Source organism: Pan troglodytes, chromosome 8 (assembly GCF_028858775.2).
Source record: "Pan troglodytes isolate AG18354 chromosome 8, NHGRI_mPanTro3-v2.0_pri, whole genome shotgun sequence".
Taxonomy (NCBI): domain Eukaryota; kingdom Metazoa; phylum Chordata; class Mammalia; order Primates; family Hominidae; genus Pan; species Pan troglodytes.
In genome coordinates, this window is record NC_072406.2 from 81,038,530 (window position 1) to 81,062,128 (window position 23,599).

The 23,599-nt window shown below is 48.1% G+C and overlaps 1 protein-coding gene and 1 non-coding gene across 4 annotated transcripts in view; both read left to right on the forward strand.

Moving 5' to 3' along the window:
- Positions 1 to 1,151: 1,151 nt before the first annotated feature.
- Positions 1,152 to 23,599, forward strand: part of STOX1 (storkhead box 1) — a 64,756-nt gene continuing 42,308 nt past the window's right edge. For 2 of the 3 annotated variants that reach the window (XM_001168668.6, XM_009458590.5), the window contains exon 1: positions 1,153 to 1,555. In XM_001168668.6, coding sequence (XP_001168668.2) covers positions 1,246 to 1,555 — 310 coding nt within the window. In that variant the 5' untranslated portion in view covers positions 1,153 to 1,245. Of the gene's footprint in view, positions 1,556 to 23,599 lie in introns of all 3 variants that reach the window. The other variant, XM_001168690.8, reaches the window with a different exon arrangement.
- LOC112204624 (U6 spliceosomal RNA) lies at positions 20,071 to 20,177 on the forward strand. Its single transcript, XR_002938298.1, has one exon. It is a non-coding gene; the product is annotated as a U6 spliceosomal RNA (small nuclear RNA).

Here is a 23,599-nt window from a genome sequence, read left to right on the forward strand (position 1 = left end):
GCGCCACACCAATCAGGGTGGCGCCTCTCCACTCTGCTTTCCTCAGCACTCAAGAGTATGGGATATCCCCGGGGTGGGACCAGATCCTACAACTTCAGAAAATCATGGATGAGGCCGGCCGGGCGCCGTGGCTCACGCCTGTAATCCCAGCACTTTGGGAGGCGGAGGCGGCGGATCACGAGGTCAGGAGATCGAGACCATCCTGGCTAACACCGTGAAACCCCGTCTCTACTAAAAATACAAAAAATGAGCCGGGCGTGGTGGCGGGCACCTGTAGTCCCAGCTACTCGGGAGGCTGAGGCAGGAGAATGACGTGAACCAGGTAAGCGGACCATGCAGTGAGCCGAAATCGCGCCACTGCACTCCAGCCTGGGCGACAGAGTGAGACTCCGCCTCAAAAAAAAAAAAAAAAAAAGTCATGGATGAAAGGGTCCTTAGTTTATTATCCTGTGAAATAGTAGCTGGGACATTTCTGAGGCCCAGAGAAGGGAAATAACTTGAATGAACAGGTTAGGAGCAGGCCAGGCGATGTGGCGGGCACCTGTAGTCCCAACTCGGGAGGCTGAGGCCAGAGGATCGCTTGAGCCCAGAACTCAGTGAATAGCCACTGCACTCCAGCCTGGGCAACACAGCGAGACCTCGACTCAAAAAACAAAAATACAAACAAACAACTAGCTTAGGCGCAGAACTGAGACTCAAACCTAGGTTTCCTGCTCAACCCCCACACCTCCCAGGCCCCCGCTGACACCCTCAGGCTGTTCCTCGTGGTTGCTAACTTGGAACGGCCCCAAAGCCAGGTCGAAGGCAAGTCTCCCCGCCCTGGGGACTCCTGGCGCTGCAGTTCGCACGGCGGATGGACGCAGTCAGGCTCTCCAGGAAGCTGCGGGGAGCCCCAGGACTTGGAAAAGCCCCAGAGCGCGCCCCTGGGGGAAGGGGAGCTCGGGACCTCGAGGCGGCTGGAAGTCGAGGGCATCGCCAGGGGGCCGAGTTGGGCTCGGGTGTGGAGAACGAAGCCGAACGCTGGGCTCTGGAATCTCCTCCACAGCGCTCCGCCGGCCTAAGCACGGCTGCCCCACCCCCGGCCCGCCAGGCGCAGTCGGCCCCGCCCCCTGGAGCTCCGTTCCCCCGGCAGCCAGCGCCGCTGACCCGCGCGCAGTCGGCCGATCCTCCCGCCGAGCGAGCGGCGTCGTAGCCGCCGCGCTCGCCGAGGCCCTGCGTTGCGGGCTTCCGGCCGCCGGCGAAAGCATGGCCCGGCCCGTGCAGCTGGCGCCGGGCTCGCTGGCGCTAGTGCTGTGCCGGCTAGAGGCGCAGAAGGCGGCGGGGGCCGCGGAGGAGCCTGGTGGGCGCGCGGTATTCCGCGCCTTCCGTCGCGCTAACGCGCGCTGCTTCTGGAACGCGCGGCTGGCGCGCGCCGCCTCGCGGCTGGCCTTCCAGGGCTGGCTGCGGCGGTGGGTGCTGCTGGTGCGCGCGCCCCCCGCCTGCCTGCAGGTGCTGCGCGATGCCTGGCGGCGCCGGGCCCTGCGGCCGCCGCGCGGCTTCCGCATCAGGGCGGTGGGTGAGTGCGGGACCCGGAGGGGAGGGGCGTCCCGCGCCAGCTGTGAGCGCGGAGCTCCGCGCTGCAGGGGCGAGCGCGGCCCCGTCTTCTGCCACAGAGGCTAGGCGCTGCTCTGAGGGCCCGGGGGCTGCGGTTGGGCGGCCGGTCCGGGGGGCCAAGACGCCCCGGAGACGTTCCCTCCCGCTAGGACACTGCAGCTATAGTCCCCAAGGTGTGCCTGGCCGCTGCTAGGACTGGCTCCGGGCTGAGTCCGTTCCTCAACTCTTAAAGCCCGTGGAGTGCACAGAAGGAACTTTCTACTTAGAAAAGTGATGCTCTGGATAGAGAGGCTTTGGGCTAGGGGCCACTGTCTAGGCTCCACCGGGGCGGTTAGGAAGGGTACCCCAGGGGAATGGCCAGAGTTTACCAAATCTGGCAGCTTTATTATTATTATTTTTTTTGAACTACAGATCTGCAGCGGACGGCATTCTGGTTTTCATGTTCTGCAGTGTGGTGGTCTTGGGTCGGGACCTAGCAGCTTTGGGGTCGTTAACTTTTTGGGGAAAACAAGTAGCGTCTCATCCCTTTAGCTGAATAGACAGGATTCCACCTTCCCAGTCTTTTCAAACTTAACTGTTTGTTAGACAACAGCAGCTTTTTGCCTTTTTTCATAAAATAGCTTCTCATTTGAGAAACTAAACCACCGCACCCGTGAGTGGTCTCTGACTCTGGGCACTAAACCCAGGCAGGTGTGTCAGCTCCCTGTAACAGCCTGGTTCTTGTCTGCATTTATGTGAGGCTGCAAGGGCCATTTGATGGTGTGTTGACAAGTCACCAGTTGTTCCGCGCTTAATTTTCATTCTTACCAAGGAACCCCTCTGTATTAGTCCATAAATCATACTCTTCCATCCGAGGAGAAGGAGTCGCAAAAAAAAACACATTTGTTTGGCCAGGCGCGGTGGCGCTCGCCTGTAATCCCAGCACTTTGAGAGGCCGAGGCGAGTGGATCACCTGAGTTCAGGAGTTAGAGACCAGCCTGGCTAACATGCTGAAACCCCTCAGGAGTTCAAGACCAGTCTGGCTAATACGGTGAAACCCCGCTTCTACTAAAAATACAAAAATTAGCCGGGGCGTGGTGGCAGGTTCCTGTAATCCCAGATACTTGGGAGGCTGAGGCAGGAGAATCGCTTGAATCCAGGAGGTGGTGGTTGCAGTGAGCCGAGATCGCACCATTGCACTCCAGCCTGGGTGACAAGAGCAAAACTCCGTCTCAAAAGGAAAAAGAAGAAGAAAGAAAAGAAAAAAAAGCACTTATTTAATTTCCAGGGATTTGAAAACAGAGCAGCAAGAAGCAAGCACCTGACCCACCGATAACTGTATCATCCATTCAGAGATGGTATTACCACATCCCAGCAGCCAGTGCTTTAAACCTTCACTTCTCACCTCCATGCTGTCTGTTCCCTCTCCTCCCCACCCCGCCCCCGTTTTTCTTAAGCTCAAAAAAGAGCTCTTTGCAAAACCACATATACACATTTCCTCTCCTTTTACTTGCAGGAGTGAAGAAAATACGTTTCTGGCTCTGAGAGCAGTGAGCCAAGTAGCCAAGCCAAAATCCTCACCAGCGAAGAGGTCTTTCAGACAGGCTCGATGAAAAACTCTTTTCAGTTCTGCATCCTCAGTTTTTCTGGTTTGAATTAGTGGTTACATTCTCAGGTCCCCCCTTTCAAAGGGTGAGCATAGAGTATGTTGCAGAGAGGGAGTGGGATGCAGGGTGGGGGGTCTAGACCTGGGGGCGAAATAAGAGAGGGCTTGTGCTAAGTCACGGGCTGCCACTAATGCCCCAGTGAGCAGTGGTAAATGCTGGTGTCTGTGTTGGTGCTGTTTGCTGCCGTCTGAAATATGTATCACACGTCACCTGTTGCTCCCATTCTCTTCTGCCCAGTGGGTAATGCTGCCTCATAGCACAACTCAGGATGCAGTGGACACTATGACCCCATCTATGGGGTGTGCAACACAGTGGACTTCCGCCGGGTCATCACCCTTGACTTGGGTCTCCTGGCAGGAATGATTTTGAGGTTTTTAAATTTTGTTTTTAATTTAATTTAATTTTTTTTTTGACAGAGTCTCTCTCTGCTGCTCAGGCTGGAGTGCAGTGGTACAATCTTGGCTCACTGCAACCTCCATCTCCTGGGTTCACGTGCTTCTCCTGCCTCAGCCTGTGGAGTAGCTGGGATTATAGGCACCCGCCACCTTACCTGGCTAATTTTTGTATTTTTAGTAGAGACAGGGTTTCACCATGTTGGCCAGACTGGTCTCGAACTTCTGACCTCAAGTGAACTGCCTGCCTCAGCCTCCCAAAGTGCTGGGATTACAGACATGAGCTACTGCGCCTGACGATTTTTGTTCTTTATAATATTTTTATTCCTTTTTTAAAGCCTTGACCATGGCAAGGACAGATTTTGAAGCTTTTAATGAGTCCTGATACGAATTTGAACATTTAGCTGGGATTTGGACAAAGCCACCCATTAGGACATTTTGAGGAGCAAAATGGAGAAAGATCTTATTTGATGCTGAGTGATGGATACACATGGGGGACAAAGGGGATGCTTTTGCTTTGAATAGTGTTGCTAATTGCTGATTTCTGGTCTAACTTGGGGTCCCTAGGTTCATATCAAAAGAGAAGAGGCAGCTCTTGGGCTACCTTAGAGTCCTGGAGGTTGGCGAAGGCAGGAGAAGCTGCTTTCCCCAAAAGGAATTGAAAGTTTGTGTCGGCTTGCTCTCTTGCCTCTTGCAGCACTGACTTCCAGGAGGGCGGGGAAAGAGCTGCTGTGGACTATTGCAGGTTGTTGCTCCATTCTCACTGTTATTTTGTAGGAAAGAGCAAAATGCTAGAAAAGGACAAAAAGAGTCAATCTGATCTCTTTGCCATAGATATTTGTTTATTTATTTATTTATTTATTTATTTTTGAGACGGTGTTTCACCCTTGTTGCCCAGGCTGGAGTGCAATGGCGCGATCTCAGCTCACTGCAACCTTCACCTCCTGGGTTCATGCAATTCTCCTGCCTCAGCATCCCGGTAGCTGGGATGACAGGTGCCCGCCACCATGCCCAGCTAATTTTTGTATTTTTAGTAGAGATGGGGTTTCACCATGTTGGGCGTGCTAGTCTCGAACTCCTGACTCAGGTGATCCGCCCGCCTCGGCCTCCAAAGTGCTGGGATTACAGGCATGAGCCACTGCGCCTGGCTAGATGTTTTTTTAAAGGGTAATTTACTGCTGCATAAAAGCATTAGGGTATAGGAAGTATTGCTGGCCAGCTCAGGCAGAAAATGCAGGGAGAGAGGGATGGCGGTCAGCTTTATAAGTCCAGCTGTGCTGCCTTGGGTCTTATAAGACCTGGGACTTACAAGGTAAGAGCAGGGAGCACCCTAGCCAAGCCGACTGGAGTGACTGGAGCCCCAGTTGTAGACCTGAACTTAAGTCATGCAGAGGTTTATGTTTTCTCCAAGTTTTCTGCCTTAGTTCTCTCTGATTTCATTCTCTCTACCTTACCTTTCCTCTGGTAAGGAAAGTAGTTCCCAGGCAGAGAGTATTTCTCTAAAAAGAGAGACATTGGATCTTTAGCTTGATTAACAAGGGGCTAACTCTGTTTTTGTGCTCCAGTCCTCAAATGTTGTATTTTCTTTTCTTTTCTTTTTTTTTTTTAAGTGGAGACAGGGCCTTGCTCTGATTCCCAGGCTGGTCTCTAACTGCTGGGTCCAAGGGATCCTCCCCCCTCGGCCTCCCAAAGTGCTGTGATTACCAGTGTGAGCCACCGCACCTGGCTCAAATGTTTTGTTTTCTGTTTTTCATTAGCCAGTGGCATTAACAAATGAAAGAGTGAGTTCTGGAAGCTGGAGGGAGACTGCTGCCTAACCAGCTGAGCCACTGGGGAAGGAGGTACTGCAGGGAGGTGGGGCACCTGTATTTGTTTGGAAGAATCTGTTGCCACTCTGAGAGTACACCTAATGGGACAGGAAAGATTAACGGTGGGGGTGGGCGGCCACTTGGCCAAACAAGTTTGTTCCCTTCTGAAATTTATAGCTGGGGTGTCTCCACCCTGTCACCCCCAGCAGGGCCTTTCATCTTTTCTCACTGAATAAAAATGCCCCAGGCCATACCTGGTGGCTCTTGCCTGTAATCCCAGCACTTTGGGTGGCTGAGGCAGGTGGATCACATGAGGTCAGGAGTTTGAGACCAGCCTGGCCAATGTGGTGAAACCCCGTCTCTATTAAAGATAGAAAAATTAGCCCGGCATGGTGGCACGTGCCTGTAATCCCAGCTACTTGGGAGGCTAAGGCAGGAGAACCCGGGAGGCAGAGGTTGCAGTGAGTGGAGATTGTGCCACTGCATTCCAGCCTGGGCAACAGAGGGAAAATGTCTTAAAAAAAATAATAAAAAAAAGAAAGCACCAAGTGCTGGTGGCTCTTTTTAAATACTTGCTTCATGAATTCATTCATGAGCCAGGTACTGTTCTAGGTGTTTCTCTGTGTTTTGTTTTTTGTTTTGAGACAGAGTCTTGCTCTCTTACTCAGGCTGTAGTGTAGTGGTACAATCATGGGTCACTGCAGCTTCGACCTCCTGGGTGCAAATGATCGTCCTACCTCAGCCTCTTGTGTAGCTGGGAACACAGTTGCGCGCCACCATGCCTAGCTAATTAAAAAAAATTTTTCAGTAGAGGCAGGTCTTGCTCGCTATATTATCCATTTTGGTCTCAGACTCCTGGGCTCAAACAATCCTCCTGCCTCTGCCTCTCAAAGTGCTGGGATTACAGGCATGAGCCACCTTGCCTAGCCACTTCTGTGGTTTTTTTTTTTTTGAGACAGAGTCTCACTCTGTCGCCCAGGCTGGAGTGCAGTGGTGTGATCTCAGCTCACTGCAAGCTCTGCCTCCCAGGTTCAAGGGATTCTCCTGCCTCAGCCTCCCGAGTAGCTGGGACTACAGGCGGGTGCCACCACGCCCGGCTAAGTTTTTTTGTAATTTTAGTAGAGACAGGGTTTCTCCATGTCGGTCAGGCTGGTCTGGAACTCCCGACCTCAGTTGATTCATCCGCCTCAGCCTCCCAAAGTACTGGTGTAGCAGGACAAGCCGTAGACAAAACTCCTCAGACACCGAGTTAAAGAAGGAAGAGGTTTATTTGGCCGGGAGCATCAGCAGGACTCCTGTCTCAAGAGCCGAGCTCCCCGAGTGAGCAATTCCTGTCCCTTTTAAGGGCTCACAACTCTAAGAGGGTCCATGTGAGAGGGTCATGATCAATTGAACAAGCAGGGGGTACGTGACAGGGGCTGCATGCACTGGTGGTCAGAGTGAAACAGAACAGACCAGGAAGTTTTATAATGCCTTTCCATACAATGTCGGGAATCTGTAGATAACATAACCGGTTAGGTCGGGGTGGTCTTTAACTACCAGGCTTAGGTCAGGCAGGCCCAGGACTGGTTTCGGGTCTGATTCCTAGGCGCCGGGCTACCTGCCTTTAGTTTTGCTTTACTTTCTTTTTCTAAGTATAAAGCATTATAAAACAATATGAGAGGGTCTGTCTCTCTTCTCTTACTGGGATTACAGGCGTGAGCCACCGCACCCGGCCCGCTTCTGTGTTTTAATGCATCTTTCATTCAGATTTGCCTCTGCTCAAGGGAAATAGAGTCAGGCTCTTTTTCCACATCTAGTTCAAGAGGGGATAGCTGAGTGGGAGGCCATGTTCTGGAAGCTGGCTGGTTCACACAATCCTCTCCATCCCACAGTGACTCCTCTGGGTACTGCAGTTTCTGCCTTTAGTTAGGCAGGAGTTCTTTGTGTTTTGGGAGGTGCTGAAGATCAGGCACATCAGGTTGGCCAAAGGGAAGTGATGGGAGGATCTTCCACATCTCCTCGTGCTCTTCCTACCTGATCCCCCAAATCCCTCTGAGCATGGCCTTCCAATCACAGAGAAATATTCAGGCAAAATTGCAAGTACTCTAGGAGTGTAGAGTGTGGTATCTGCACTAATGCTAGATGTTGACTGGTTTCAGAATCTATCCTGGGATCTGGTTTGGGAGAGGAAGAACAGTGCTAGGGTACTCGGTGCCTGATGCTGCAAGAATTGGGCAAGTCTCTGGACCACTGTTCTTATTTGTTCTGTGACTTAGGGAATGGTGTGGGGGAGTGTGTACAAATGGTAAGGAAAGGGAGTGGTCTGATTCCTATTCTGTTTTATTTCTGAAGTCCTACCTTGAATGACAGTAGGACATCTTACAGCACTTCGTAGCTAATGGAATTTTGTAGGTGAAATTTTATTTAGGGAAATGCACACATCTTAAGTTTACTATTTGATAAATTTTTCAAATGCATACATGTGGTAACCCACATTCCTAGCAGGATTAGAACATTACCATTACCCCAGAAAGTTCCCTCCTGTCCTTTCCCAGTCAGCTCTGCCTCGATTCTCAGAGATAACCACTATTTGGAATTATTTTTTCTTTTTTTGTTTTTTGAGATGGAGTCTCACTCTGTCACCCAGGCTGGAGTGCAGTGGCGTGATCTCGGCTCACTGCAACCTACGCCTCCCGGGTTCAAGCGATTCTCCTGCCTTAGCCTCCCAAGTAGCTGTGATTACAGGCATCTGCCTCCACACCCGGATAATTTTGTATTTTTAGTAGAGACGGGGTTTCTCCATGTTGGCCAGGCTGGTCTCAGACTCAAAACCTGAGGTTATCCATCTGCGTTGGCCTCCCAAAGTGCTGGGCTTATAGGCGTGAGCCACCATGCACGGCCAGGCTTTATTATTACTATTGTTTATTGATTTATTTTGAGATGGAGCCTTGCTCTTTTGCTCAGGCTGTAGTTCAGTGGCACAATCTCGGCTTACTGTAGCCTCCACCTCCTGGGTTTAAGCAATTCTCCTGCCTCAGCCTCCTGAGTAGCTGGGATTACAGGCGCCCGCCACCATGCCCGGCTAATTTTTGTATTTTTAATAGAGACGGGGTTTCACCATGTTGGCCAGGCTGGTCTCAAACTTCTGACCTCAAGTGATCTGCCCGCCTCGGCCTCCCAAAGTGCTGGGATTACAGGCATGAGCCACCGCACCCGGCTGGCTTTATTATTATTTTTTAGATAGACGGTTTCACTCTGTCATCCAGGCTAGAGTGAGTGGCGCGATCATAGCTCACTGAAGCCTTGAACTCCTGGGCTAAAGTGATCCTCCCTTGTCAGTCTCCTGAGCAGCTGGGACTATAGGCACCCATCACCACATCTGGCTAATTTATTTTTATTTTTTGTAGAGATGGAGTCTCCCTGTGTTGTCCAGGCTGGTCTTGAACTCTTGGGCTCTCACTTCTCTGGGCCTCTAGTTCTTTAGGTGTGAACGTCTTCCTGCCTCTGCTTCCCAAAGTGCTGGGATAACAGGCATGAGCCACCATACCTAGCCTGTTTTTAAACACATTAAGTTACCTACCTTCTCATCGTATTATGCATTGGGCCTTTTCGATATCCTTCCGCTTATGCGCATTCCTACTGAAAAACACCAGTGCAAAATTATTTTCAGTTACAGGCAGCAAAAGTGAGACTTGAGGAGTCACTGAAAACTATAGTTTAAAGTTTCCAGATGACCCAGAACCACTGTGGTTAGTGAAGAAAATTTGAGCTCAATTGTTTTTTTCTTTGCATGGAGTCTCGCTCTGTCGCCCAGGCTGGAGTGCAGTGGTGCGATCTCGGCTCACTGAAACCTCCTCCTGGGTTCAAGCAATTCTCCCGCCTCAGCCTCCTAAGTAGCTGGGATTACAGGCGCGTGCCACCACGCCAGGCTAATTTTTTGTATTCTTAGTAGAGACGGGGTTTCACTGTGTTAGCCAGGATGGGCTCAGTCTCCTGACCTTGTGATCCACCTGCCTCGGCCTCCCAGAGTGTTGGGATTATGGGCGCGAGCCACCACGCCCCGCCCTTGAGTTCAATTTTTTGTGCTGCTATTTATTAGCTGTATGTCCTTGAGCTAGTTACTTAACCTCTCTCAGCTCCATTGTCTACATGGCTACAAATGAGGACACAGTAGCCCCTTTGCAGGTTGTTTTGAAGATAAGGTACCTGAGAACCTTCAGCCTGTGCCTGGTTCAGAGTCAGCATCAGGAAAACAACAAATACAAGGCAATTTCCAGCATGGAGGAAGAAGAGAATGGGTCCGGATTCTTGTTCACTAGACAAACCTGTCTCTGTTAAGACTTGTGCTAATCATTGCTTGCCTGACATATACTTATGTTCAAGACCTCTGTCTGTCCTTCTGTCTTGTCCTTTGTGCTTAGTGCTGGTCACGTCCACAGCCGTGTGTTGTCCTGTGCCTCAGCCCAGGTCCCAAGGGGTGCCTGGTGTCGGAGAAGGAGCCTGTACTGGGATTCTGATGCCTGAGTTTGCAACCAACCCTGCTGCTAAGTTGCTGGGAGCCCCCCAGCCTATCCTCTCACTTCTCTGGGCCTCTAGTTCTTTAGGTGTGAACGGCTTCCTGCTCACTTTGACTCTGTTGACTGGCTAAGCCTTCCCACCTAGCTTGGCCCTGGCCTCACCTGGGTCAGCCTCCCAGTCATCTGTGTCAGGAGGCCTCGGGAAGAACAGACAGAAGCTCACACCAAAGTTGCTTAAGATATTTTCCACAAACAGGGGAAGTATATCTTCCTCTTAGTACTGCCCAGACATCTTGGTTCTCTAATACCATTCCCCCTTCACCAAGCAACTGAAGCTACACAGTTGTTGAAGCACCCACACCATGCTGGGCTGCCCTTGCGCTTGCAGTCGTTTGTTAGGTATGCGTTGAGCATTTACCCTCTGCCCAGCCTGACTGGTTGGTCCATACAGAGGGGCAAAAGGCTCATGCCCTGACCTCAAGGAGCTCATAGTCTAGGGAGCAGATGGATGAATAAGTGATACACAGTTATAGGGAGCAATAAAAGGATAGCTGATCAAGAATCCCATGCATATGTGTATGTGTATTCAAGGAAGACTTCCTGGAGGAAGTGATGCCTAAACTAAGATACACAGAATAAGTAGATGTTAGCGTAGTGAGAAGCACATTTTAAGTTGAGAGTGGGGCATGTGTCCCGGTTGTATGACCCACATGTGGAACCACAAGCTTCTGGGTGCAGCTGGAGTATGGAGCGGGAGGTGGGCGTTGGCACAAAGGGCCTGCAGAGGGGCTGACGTGGAATGGGCCCTGAGTACTCTACTCATGCATCTGAGCCTGAGGTCACTGAAGAGTATTATGCAATAAAGTGCATGTATGTGATTATATTTATAATCCTGTTTACATGATATACATGGTAGATACTTCTCAACCTGAAGTATACATTATCTTTCATCAATGGTTGTCTGGAATGGTGGCGCCTTGGAAGGGTGATGTAAGCCCCCATGGGCCTACGGGAGTGCCCATGGTGCTTGTTCAGTGGCAGATCTGACATCTGAGAAAGACCTCAGGAGCCATGCAGGACACCTAGGATCTAATCCCTTGTCACTAAGCAGCTGAGTGACCAGCTTCTCATCCAGTCCTCTTGGGGCCTTGGTTGCCTCATGTGTTGGCAGGTATTCTGCCTGCCCTTTTTACTGCACAGATTTGGCATCGGACTCCAATAAGATACCATCTATGCAAACACTTTGAAAAGTGCACGGTACAAACACCAGCATGTCTTTACATCTATTTGTGCCTTCTTTAATTTCTTTCATAAGTGTTTATAGTTTTCAGTATGCCTGTCTTTCACCTCCTTAGTTAAGTTTATTCCTAAGTATTTTATTCCTTTTGGTGATGTTGTCAATGGGATTGTTTTCATTTCGTTTCTTTTTTTTTTTTTTTCTTTTTTCCTTTTTGAGATAGGGTCTGGCTCTTTTGCCCAGGCTGGAGTGTCGTGGTGTGATCATGGCTCCCTGCAGCCTCGACCTCCCAGACTTAAGTGATCCTCCCATCTCAGCCTCTCCAGTAGTTGGGACTACAGGCAGGTGCTACCACACCCAGCTAATTTTTGTGTTTTTAGTAGTGATGGTGTTTCACCGTGTTGCCTAGGCTAGTGTTGAACTCCTGGGCTCGAGTGATTCTTCCGTCTCGGCCTCCCAAAGTGATGCGATTACAGGCGTGAGCTAGGACTGTTTTCTTAATTTCCTTTTTGGATAGTTTATTGTTAATGTATAGAAATGCAACTGATTTTATGTTCAGTGTGGGTTCTGTAACTTTACAGAACTGATTAGTTCTAAGAATTTTTGTGTGTAGCATCTTTAGGGTTTCCTATGTAAGATCACATCATCTGTAAACAGAGATGATTTTACTTCTTTTCTGATCTGGATGTCTTTTATTTGTTTTTCTTGGCTAATTCCTCTGGGTAGGACTTCCAGTAATACGTTGAAAAAAAGTGGCAAGAGCCGGGCGCGGTGGCTCATGCCTGTAATCCCAGCACTTTGGGAGGCTGAGGCAGGCAGATCATGAGGTCAGGAGATTGAGACCATCCTGGCTAACATGGTGAAACCCCATCTCTACTAAAAATACAAAAAATTAGCTGGGCGTGGTGGCAGGCACCTGTAGTCCTAGCTACTCGGGAGGCTGAGGCAGGAGAATGGTGTGAACCCAGGAGGCGGAGGTTGCAGTGAGCCGAGATTGCACCACTGCACTCCAGCCTGGGCAACAGAGCGGGACTCTGTCTCAAAAAAAAAAGTGGCAAGAGTGGGCATCTGCGTCTTCTTCCCAGTCTTAGAGGAAAAGCATTCAGTTTTTCACTGTTAAATAAGATGTTAGCTGTGGGCTTTTCACATATGACCTTTATTGTGTTGAAGTAATTTCATCCCATATCCATGGATTGGGAGACTTAGTATTTTTTAAATGTTCATACTACCCAAAGTGAGCTACAGATTCAATGCAATCCCTATCAAAATCCCAACAGCTTTTTTATGCAAATAGGAAAAACAATTCTAAAATTCGTATGGACTCACACAGGATCCCAAAATAGCCAAAACGATTATTATTATTTGAGGCAGGGTCTTGCTGTGTCACCTAGGCTGGAGTACAACAGTGCAATGACAGCTCGCTGCAGCCTTGATCTCCTGGGCTCAAGCGATCCTCCCACCTCAGTCTCATGAGTAGCTGGGACCAGAGGTGCATGCCACCACACCCGGCTAATTTTTAATTTTTTTGTAGAGACAGGGTCTCGCTCTTTTGCCAAAGCTGGTCTTGAACCCCTGGGCTCAAGCAATCCTCCCACTTTGGCCTCTGCCAAAAATGACTTTGAGAAAGAAAAACACAGCTGGGAGTCTCTGGCTTGGGGGCTGCCTGAAAAAAAGAACAATAAAAAACAAAGCTTGAAGCATCACACTTCCTGATTTCGAAATACATTACAGGCCGGGCATGGTGGCTCACGCCTATAATCCCAGCACTTTGGGAGGCCAAGGCAGGTGGATTACCTGAGGTCAGGAGTTTGAGACCAGCCTGGCCAACATGACAAAACCCCATCTCTACTAAAAATACAAAAATTAGCCAGGCGTGGTAGTGGGAGCCTGTAATCCCAGCTACTTTGGAGCCTGAGACAGGAGATTCGCTTGAACCCAGGAGGCAGATGTTGCAGTGAGCCGAGATTGCGCCACTACACAGAGTGAGACTCCGTTTCAAACAAAACAAAACAAAAACCACACACACACAAACAAAACAAAAACCAAAAGGTATTACAAAGATATAGTAAGTAAAACGTGGTACCAGCATAAACACAGATATATACAGCAATGGAACAGAATAGAGAGCCCAGAAATAAACCCACACATATACGGTTAACTGATCTTCCTTGAGGGTGCCGAGAACACACAATGGGGACAAAAGGGTCTCTTCAACAAATGGTCTTGGGAAAACAATCTCCACATGCAAAGGAATGAAATTCTACCCTTTTTTTATACCATCCACAACAGCCAACTCAAAACGAGTTAAATGTAAGACTGGACACTAAGACTCCTAGAAGAGAACATGGGGAAAAGCTTAATGACATAGATTTTGACAATTATTTTTTGGATATGACACCAAAAGCACAGGCAACAAAAGCAAAAATAGAGAAGTGGGACTAAGTACAAGCATCAGCTATTTATTTTATTTTACTTTATTTTTAAATTTTTATCTATTTATTTATTTCAAGACTGGGTTATGAGCCTGGCTAATTTTTGTGGGTTTTTTTTGGTAGAGATGAGGTTTCACCACATTGCCCAGGCTGGGCTCAAGTGCTGGGATTACAGGCGTGAGCCACTGCTCCCGGCCCAAGCACCAAATATTAACAGTGGTTATTTTGTTTTATTTATTTATTTATTTTTGTTTCTTTTTTGAGACAGAGTCTCATTCTGTCACACAGGCTGGAGTGCACTGGTGTGATCTTGGCTCACTACAACCTCCACCATCCTGCTTCAAGCGATTCTCATGCTTTAGCCTCCCAAGTAGCTGGGATTACAGGCATGAGCCACCACGCCTGGCTAATTTTTTGTATTTCTAGTAGAGATAGGGTTTTGCCATGTTGCCCAGGCTTGCCTTGAACTCCTGAGTTCAGGTGATCTGCCGCCTCGGCCTCCCGAAGTGCTGGGATTATAGGCATGAGCCATCGTGCCCGGCCAACAGTGGTTGTTTTATCTCTGGTATGGAATATGGCTGTGGGGTGTGTGTGTACGTGCACACATGCACTTGTAAATGTTCTTGCTTTTTGCTTTTTTTTTTTTGGAGACAGTGTCTCACTCTGTTGCCCAGGCTGGAGTGCAGTGGTGCGATCCTGGCTTACTGCAACCTCTGCCACCAGAGTTCAAGCGATTCTCCTGCTTCAGCCTCCTGAGTAGCTGGACTACAGGTGCCTGCCACCAAGTCCGGCTCATTTTTGTATTTTTAGTAGAGACGGGGTTTCACCATGTTGGTCAGGCTGGTCTTGAACCCTTGACCTCATGATCTGCCCGCCTCAGTCTCCCAAAGTGCTGGGCTTACAGGCATGAGCCACCATGCCCGGCCTGTTTTTGATTTTTAAATATATATTACTTTTAGTACCTTTTATTTTAATTTGAGTTTCACTTGGTGGGTTGCTCCTGTAACACATTCACATAGTATGAAAGGGTATGCAGGAAAAAGTCTCTCATTTCCCTATCCCAACCACTGATTGCCTTTCTCTGGAAATGGCTGCAGTGACCAGTTTTCTGATCCTTCTATAGATAGTTTATAAATCTACAAATAATATGGATAGACATATCTGCCTCCATTTTTACATAAATGTTAGCATATTACATGTATTATTTTTTCTTGGAAACAAATTTCCTTAAGTCATTAAAAAAATCCACGTATAAGTGCAAGGAAGTTAATAGCATTGTTCTAGGGAACAGAAACACTAGTTCTGTAGGATGTAAGTAGGGATTACATGAAAGAGAGTTTCCTAGTTCAGTGTGTTTGGATACCATGTTTAAACAGGTTTCATGAGTGCAGAGGCTTCGGGAGACCTTGGTATGCTGATGGTCTCCATCCAAGAGGCAGGAGAATAATCTGAATGCTCCAGTCTCATTCTACCAGCGAAGCCCGTTTTTGCTGAGCTCCTTGTGGGTAGATGTTGGAGGCGTTCCTGGGAAACTCTGGATCCCTTTGGAGTATCTTCCTGTGGAAGGAGCTGATCATCTTGTCCCATGAGCCCAGGGCCCACCTTACAGAGAGCCACGTCTCAGAGCCCCATTGTGGAGTGGACAGAGATCACAGTAAAAACTACCCACGTCCCGCACCCAGGGAGGTGTGTGTGTTGGAGGATCATGGAAAGAACACTAGACATGAAGTCCGGGCCATCTGAAGAGTATTAACCATGTGACCTGGGGCAGAGCAGTCCTCCCCTTATAAATGGCAGCCACCATGCTTGCCTTGCTCCAAAGTTGTGGCATTGGGATGCAGAAATGCCCTATTTGAAGATGTTATTCCCCAGACCTTCAACCCCACAGTGGAGATTTCAGGAAGGGGCAGAGTTTGGACATCCCATAGGTTCATAGATTTCATAGATCAGAGGGCTTTCAGAGGCCATCCTGGAGGTTTAGCTACATTCTGTGCTAGTAGAAAGTCACATTAAGCTTTTACAATGTAGAGAAATTTCTAGAACAGCTAGCTTTTAATAGATGAGACAGAAACTGCTTGTCAAGATCATTTGCGATGTTAAGCTTATTCCATGATAATTGACCGTTTTTTCTCTTAATTTATCTTTTGAGGAAAAGGTATGCAAAGTGATCCTTTTTCTTGTTGATGCGAGGTGCCTCTCCATGGCTCTGTACCATTTCTTTTTTTTTTTTTTTTTTTTGAGATGGATTCTTGCTCTGTCACCCAGGCTGGAGTCCAGTGGCACGATCTCGGTTCACTGCAACCTCCGCCTCCCGGGTTCAAGCAGTTCTCTGCCTCAGCCTCCCGAGTAGCGGGGATTATGGGCGCCCGCCACCACACCTGGCTCATTTTTTGTATTTTTAATAGAGATGGGATTTCACCATCTTGGCCAGGCTGATCTTGAACTCCTGACCTCATGATTCACCTGCCTTGGCCTCCCAAAGTGCTGGGATTACAGGTGTGAGCCACTGCGCCTGGCCGGCTCTGTGCCATTTCTTTAGCAGTTCATTAAGGATTAGGAGGTCCCTTGTGAAATTCTTTGTAAACCAAACGAGCCTTTGACTCCCCGAGTCTAAAGCCATCAGCTGTGACTGTATTCATTTGATAGAAGGGAGATGTAGGGTCTGGCAACGCATGGCTGACTGGTACTACATAATGGTAATTACTTATAAATTATATTTTTATATTTTAATTTTTTGAAACAGAGTCTCACTCTGTCACCCATGCTGGAGTGCAGTGGTGCAATCACAACTCACTGCAACCTCAGACTCCTGGACTCAAGCCATCCTTCCGCCTCAGCCTCCTGAATAGCTGGGACTGTAGGCGTGGGCCACCACACCAGCTACTTTTTTTGTAGTGATGGGGTCTCACTCTGTTCCCCAGACTGGTCCCGAACTCCTGGTCTCAAGCAATCCTCCCGTCTTGGCCTCCCAAAGTGCCGGGATTATTAGCCGTGAGCCACTGTACCTAGGTGAGATTTTGGTGATTTTGAATAGAACTATAATAACATTCATCAACAGGTCTGTGGACATGTTTTCATTTCTTTTGGGTGAATAACCAGGTGTGAATTGGAGGGCTGCTTTTCAAAATGATTGTACCACTTTGCAATCGTGCCATCAATGTATGAGAATTCCAGTTCATTTGATATTATCAGTATGTTATCATTTTTGTTATCGGTTTTTTTGTTGTTGTTGTTGTTGTGATGGAATTTCGCTCTTGTTGCCCTGGCTGGAGTGCAATGGAGCGACTTCGGCTCACTGCAGCCTCTGCCTCTCTGCAACCTCTGCCTCCCGGGTTCAAGCGATTTTCCTACCTCAGCCTCCAAAGTAGTTGGGATTACAGGTGCCCATCATCACGCCCAGCTAATTTTTTGTATTTTAAGTAGAGACAGAGTTTCACCATGTTGGCCAAGCTTGTCTTGAACTCCTTGACCTCAGATGATCCAACCACCTCAGCATCCCAAAGTGCTGGGATTACAGGTGTGAGCCACTGTGCCCGGCCTATTTTATTATTTTTGGCTGGACTAATAGTTGGATAGTGGGCCGGGCGCCATGGCTCACGCCTGTAATCCCAGCACTTTGGGAGGCCGAGGCGGGTGGATCACGAGGTCAGGAGATCGAGACCATCCTGGCTAACACGGTGAAGCCCTGTCTCTACTAAAAATACAAAAAATTAGCCGGGCGTGGTGGCTGGCGCCTGTAGTCCCAGCTACTCGGGAGCCTGAGGCTGGAGAATGGCATGAACCCAGGAGGTGGAGCTTGCAGTGAGTCGAGATCGCGCCACTGCACTCCAGCCTGGGAGACAGCAAGAATCCGTCTCAAAAAAAAAAAAAAAAAAAAAAATTGTTGGATAGTGGTAGTTCATTGTGACTTTAATTTGTATTTCCCTAATGACTAGTGAGTTGAGCATCTTTTCATGTGTGCTTGTTTGCTATGTCTGGATCTTCTTTTTTTTTTTTTTTTTTTTTTGAGATAGAGTGTCACCCTTGTCGCCCACACTGGAGTGCAATGGCGTGATCTTGGCTCACTGCAACCTCTGTCTCCTGGGTTCAAGTGATCCTCCTGGCTCAGCCTCCTGAGTAGTTGGGATTACAGGTACCTGCCACTACACCCAGCACATTTTTGTATTTTTAGTAGAGATAGGTTTTCACCATGTTGGCCAGGTTGGTCTTGAACTCCTGACCTCAGGTGATCCACTGGCCTCAGCCTCCCAAAGCACTGCGATTATAAGCATGAGCCACCATGCCTCGCCTCTATCTTCTTTAATAAGTGTCTGTCGAAATGTTTTACCCATGAAAAAAGTTTTTTTCCTTATTAAATTGTAGGATTTCTTAATATATTTTAGATACAAGTCCTTTGTCAGATGTGTGTTTTGCAAATGTTTTTTCCCAGACTGTGGCTTGTCTTTTTATTTTTTAATATTTATTTATTTTTGAGATGGAGTCTCACTCTGTCACCCAGGCTGGAGTGCAGTGGTGGGATCTCGCCTCACTGTAACCTCCACCTCCCACTTTCAATTGATTCTCCTGCCTCAGCCTCCCAAGTAGCTAAGACTACAGGTGCACACCACCACGCCCAGCTAATTTTTGTATTTTTAGTAGAGACAGAGTTTTGACATGTTGGCCAGGCTGGTCTTGAACTCCTGACCTCCATTGATCCACCCTTCTCGGCCTCCCAGAGTGCTGGGATTATAGGTGTGAGCAACAGTGCCTTGCCAGCTTGTCTTTTTAATTTCTTACCAGTGTCTTTTGAATGTTTTAATTTTTTTTTCTTCAAGATGGCATCTCGCTCTATCACCCGAGCTGAAGTGCAGTGGTGTGATCACGGCTCACTGCAGCCTCAACCTCCCAAGGCTCAGGTGATCCTCCTGCCTCAGCACCCCCAAGTAGCTGGGACTACAGTTGCGCACTACAACAGCTGGCTAATTTTTTTTTTTTTTTTTTTTGAGATGGAATCTCGCTCTGTCGCCCAGGCTGGAGTGCAGTGGCACCATCTTGGCTCACTGCAACCTCTGCCTCCCAGGTTCACGCCATTCTCCTGCCTCAGCCTCCTGAGTAGCTGGGACTACAGGTGCCTGCCACCATGCCCGGCTAATTTTTTTGTATTTTTAGTAGAGACAGGGTTTCACCATGTTAGCCAGGATGGTCTCGATCTCCTGACCTTGTGATCCACCCGCCTCGGCCTCCCAAAGTGCTGGAATTACAGGCATGAGCCACCGCGCCCGGCAACACCTGGCTAATTTTTTTATTTTTATTTTTATTTTTTTTGAGATGGAGTTTCGCTCTTGTTGCCCAGGCTGGAGTGCAGTGGCAAGATCTTGGCTCAATGCAACCTCCACCTCCTGGGTTCAAGCGATTCTTCTGTCTCAGCCTCCCGAGTATCTGGGATTATAGGCGCATGCCACCACGCCTGGCTAATTTTTGTATTTTTAGTAGAGACGGGGCTTCACCATCTTGGCCAGGCTGGTCTTGAACTCCTAACTTCAGGTGATCTACCCGCCTCGGCCTGCCAAAGTGCTGGGATTATAGGTGTGACCCACCGCACCTGGCCCCAATTTTTGTATTTTTAGTAGAGATGGGATTTCGCCATATTGCCCAGGCTGGTCTCGAACTCCTAGGCTCAAGTGATCCTCCCACCTCAGCCTCCCTGAGTGCTGGGATTACAAGTGTGAGCCACTGTGCCCACCTCTATTTTGAGATTTAACATTTAAATCTATAATGCATTTCATGTTAATTTTTGTATGTGGTACAAGTTATGGCTTGAGGTTTTTATTATTATTATTATTTGAGACGGAGTCTCGCTCTGTCACCCAGGCTGGAGTGCAGTGGTGTGATCTCAGCTCACTGCAACCTCTGCCTCCTGGGTTCAAGCTATTCTCCTGCCTCAGCCTCCTGAATAGCTGGGAGTACAGGCATGCACCACCAGACCTGGCTAATGTTTTTTGTATTTTTAGTAGCGATGGGATTTCACCATGTTGACCAGGCTGGTCTTGAACTCCTGACCTCAGTTGATCCACCTGCCCCGGCCCCCCAAAGTCCTGGGATTACAGGCATAAGCTACCACTCTTGGCCAGAGGTTGATTATTATTTTTTGCATATGGATGTCCAATTCTTCAGGAACTCCCTTGTTGAAAAGACTGTCCTTTCTCCATTGGATAACCCTGGCTTTTTGTCAAATAGCAATTGACCACATGTGTGTGTCTATTTCTAGACTGTTCTTTTTTCTTGATCGATACACCTATGCTTTCTCCAATACTACAGTGTTTTCATTACTGTAGCTGTATAGAAGTCAGATATTCTGAGTCCTTCAAGTTTGTTTCTTTTTATTTGGTTATTATTGGTCCTTTGCTTTTTCCATGTAAACTTTAGAATCAACTTGTCTATTTCTAAAAAAAATTCTGCTTAGGTTTTTATTAGGATTGTGTTAGTGCTTGTTTTGGCAGCACATATACTAAAATTCAAACGATATAGAGAAGATTAGCGTGGCCCCTGTGCAAGGGTGACATACAAATTAATGAAGGATTCCAATTAAAAAGAAAAGGATTATGTTAAATCTATAGATTAATTTCAGGAGAATTCACATCTTAACAATCAATATTGGGTCTCCTGAGCTATGGAGGCAGTATATCTCTCTAGTAAATCTTTGTTTCTAATTCTGTTACAAATGTACATTTTGACCTTGGAGTTCCTGAGTCTTTGAACACCTTCTGTGAAACAAAATGCCTTCCAGATACCAAGGAATAAGGAATTCAGGTGCTTGAAAAAGCCAGAAAATGGAAACCTCAGTAGACTCACTTAAATTCTCCAGAGGCACAGTGGCACTGAGGATCAAAAAGGAACAAATCCCTTGAGGAGAATTAGAACATCTGTATCAACTGAGGGGAAAAAATATTTTGAACAGCAACAAAAGATGACCCCAGTATGAGTTTAAAGAGCATCAGCAGACACATGTTATTATGGTGGCTTGGGTTGTGGGGGAGTTTGTTTTGCTGGGTCACAGGTGGATTTGGGGATTGGAAGGTAGAAGGTTTTGTTTTGTTTTGTTTTGTTTTGTTTTTCTCGAGATCAGTGTGTTGCCCAGGCTGGAGTGCAATGGCACGCTCTCAGCTCGTTGCAACCTCCGCCTCCCAGGTTCAAGCGATTCTCCTACCTCAGGCTCTCAAGTAGCTGGGATCACAGGCGTGCACCACCACGCCCGGCAAATTTTTGTATTTTTAGTAGAGATGGGATTTCACTATGTTGGCTGGGCTCATCTCGAATTCCTGACCTCTAGTGATCCACCTGCCTCGGCTTGCCAAAGTGCTGGGATTACAGGCATGAGCCACTGCACCGCCGGAAGGTAGAAGTTTTTTTTTTTTTTTTTTTTTTTTTGAGACGGAGTTTCGCTCTTGTTGCCCAGGCTGGAGTGCAATAGCATGATCTCGGCTACCGCAACCTCCACCTCCCGGGTTTAAGCAATTCTCCTGCCTCAGCCTCCCAAGTAGCTGGGATTACAGGCATGTGCCACCACGCCTGGCTAATTTTGTATTTTTAGTAGAGACGGGGTTTCTCCATGTTGGTCAGGCTGGTCTCAAACTCCCGACCTCAGGTGATCTGCCAGCCTCGGCCTCTCAGAGTCCTGGGATTACAGGCGTGAGCCACTGTGCCTGGCCGATAGAAGTATTTTTAAGTCTTCTCTTCTCCTGCCTCCATCTTGCCTGGAATAGATCAAGTCCTTTCCTTTAGTTGTCGATCAAGAACCATGCTGGGCCAGCCCTGACCTGGGTGCCAGGTGGGACATAGTGAGGGACACTAGGTCCTGTTGCCCTGAGGACATACCTGGAAAACACATCTGGCATTTTCCTTCCCATGTCTCCTTCAGGGCAGAGGCAAGGAGCCTGGCCCTTAGTCCCTGCTAATGGATCATAACTGGAAGATGCTAATTCCATCCAGACCTCAGCCAGGTCAGGCACAACCCAGCTGTACTACTGCCTGCCACCTAAGCCCAGTGGCCTGCAAGACCTTTCACCTTTCCACCCAGCTTTTGTGTGGGCATTCCATGCTACTGCTTGGAGCTGCAATGCCACTGGTCAGGTTAGATATTTAAGAAGGGGGAGGAGGGCCTTCAGATATGAGATGACGGGCAGTTTGCTTAACCTTTCATGCCTCTGCTTCCCCATCTGTGAAACAGATGATAATACTACCAATTTCATAGTGTGGTTGCAAGGATTAAATGAAACAATACACATAAAGCACTTAGGAGAGGGCCCAGCACACAGTGAGCTATCAGTGAATGTGAGCAGTTTGTTTGTTTTGTTTTGTTTTGTTTTTTGAGACAGTCTCACTCTGTCTCCCAGGCTGGAGTATAGTGGCATGATCATAGCTCACTGTAACCTCAAGTTCCTAGGCGCGTGTGATTCTCCTGCCTCAGCCATTCAAGTAGCTAGGACTACACACTCGTGCTACCATGCCTGGCTAATTTTTTAAAAATTTTCCTGTAGAGTTGAGTTCTTGCTGTGTTTCTCAGGCTGGTCTCAAACTCCTGGGCTCAAGCAATCCTGTTGCCTTGGGCTCCCAAAGTGCTGGAATTACAGGCATGAGCCACCGTGCCTGACAACGTTAGCAGTTAATTATTATTGTGGAACTCACAGGGTGCCAAGCCAGGCATGGGACCCACGTCTGGCATCTCAGGCTGTCCTGGAGGCCTCATTCTGTCACTCTGGAGCATATCCTTCGGCCATCTTGATTTCATGTGCTGAAAAATCACCATGGTGTTAAGACACAGGAACAACTTTCTTCTGAATTAGGACTACATTCTTGTAGCCCAGGCTTTGCTTTTTCAGGTTCAACCAGGCATTATTGGCCCTGTGTGTCCATGAGACCTGGATTCCAGTCCTAACTTCTCCCCTAACTGGCCAGCTCCTTCCAGTCTCTGAACTTCAGCTACAGTCTGTGGCGTAGATGTGTTCCATGCTGTGATGTACTGTTCTCAACCCATTGAATCACTGAGTGATTCTCTTAGGCCAGTAATTCCCGAACTCTTCCTATTATTTAATTTATAAATTACCATTTATTAATAGTATGGAATGGCCCATATTATTTTTAATTTATACAGGATGAAAATTATGCTTTGAAAAATGGACAGTTGTGATTTCTGCCCATCTGAGAGAGGGAGTTTCAGTCTCAGGGAGCTGTGGAAGGAGCCCTCAACCAGGGGAGGTTCATCTGTGGATCATGCTGGGGAGGACCCAGGGAGCTCAGGGCACCTCCTGCCCGGCCTTGTGCACAAGGCCTCTCCCATCTGATTGGGCCAAGCGCTTGTACACAGAAAGCTAGTAAGGGCGGAAGCTTACAGGGTGAGATATGTTACTCAAATTCCTCTCATGATTGTTCTTTCATCCTTGTTCTAGATTTTGATTTCTGTTGCAATACAGGTTGAAAAATTACCTGCAAGGAGGAGTTTTTGTGTTTATTGATTTTTTATCACAGCATTTTTCCGAATCCTCTTCTCCTAAACTTACCATCCATCTGACTCTTCACAACCCTAAGAAAGATACGGCTTGCCCTTTAAATGGTAATTGTGGGTCATGTAAAATGGCCAGTACCTGGAAAGCAATAGCATTTGGGGATGGGGCTTTTCAGAAAGCCCAGAGCTGTGTTTTTTGTTTTTGTTTTTGTTTTGAGATGGAGTCTTGCTGTCGCCCAGGCTGGAGTCCAGTGGTGTGAGCTCGGCTCACTACAACCTCCACCTCCCGGGCTCAAGCGATTCTCTTGCCTCTGCCTCCTGAGTAGCTGGGACTACAGGCTACCACGCCTGGCTAATTTTTTGTATTTTTGGTAGAGATAGGGTTTCACCATGTTAGCCAGGATGGTCTGGATCTCCTGACCTCATGATCTGCCTGCCTCGGCCTCCCAAAGTGCTGGGATTACAGGCGTGAGCCACTGCACCCGGAATGTTTTTTGTTTTTAAACCGAAG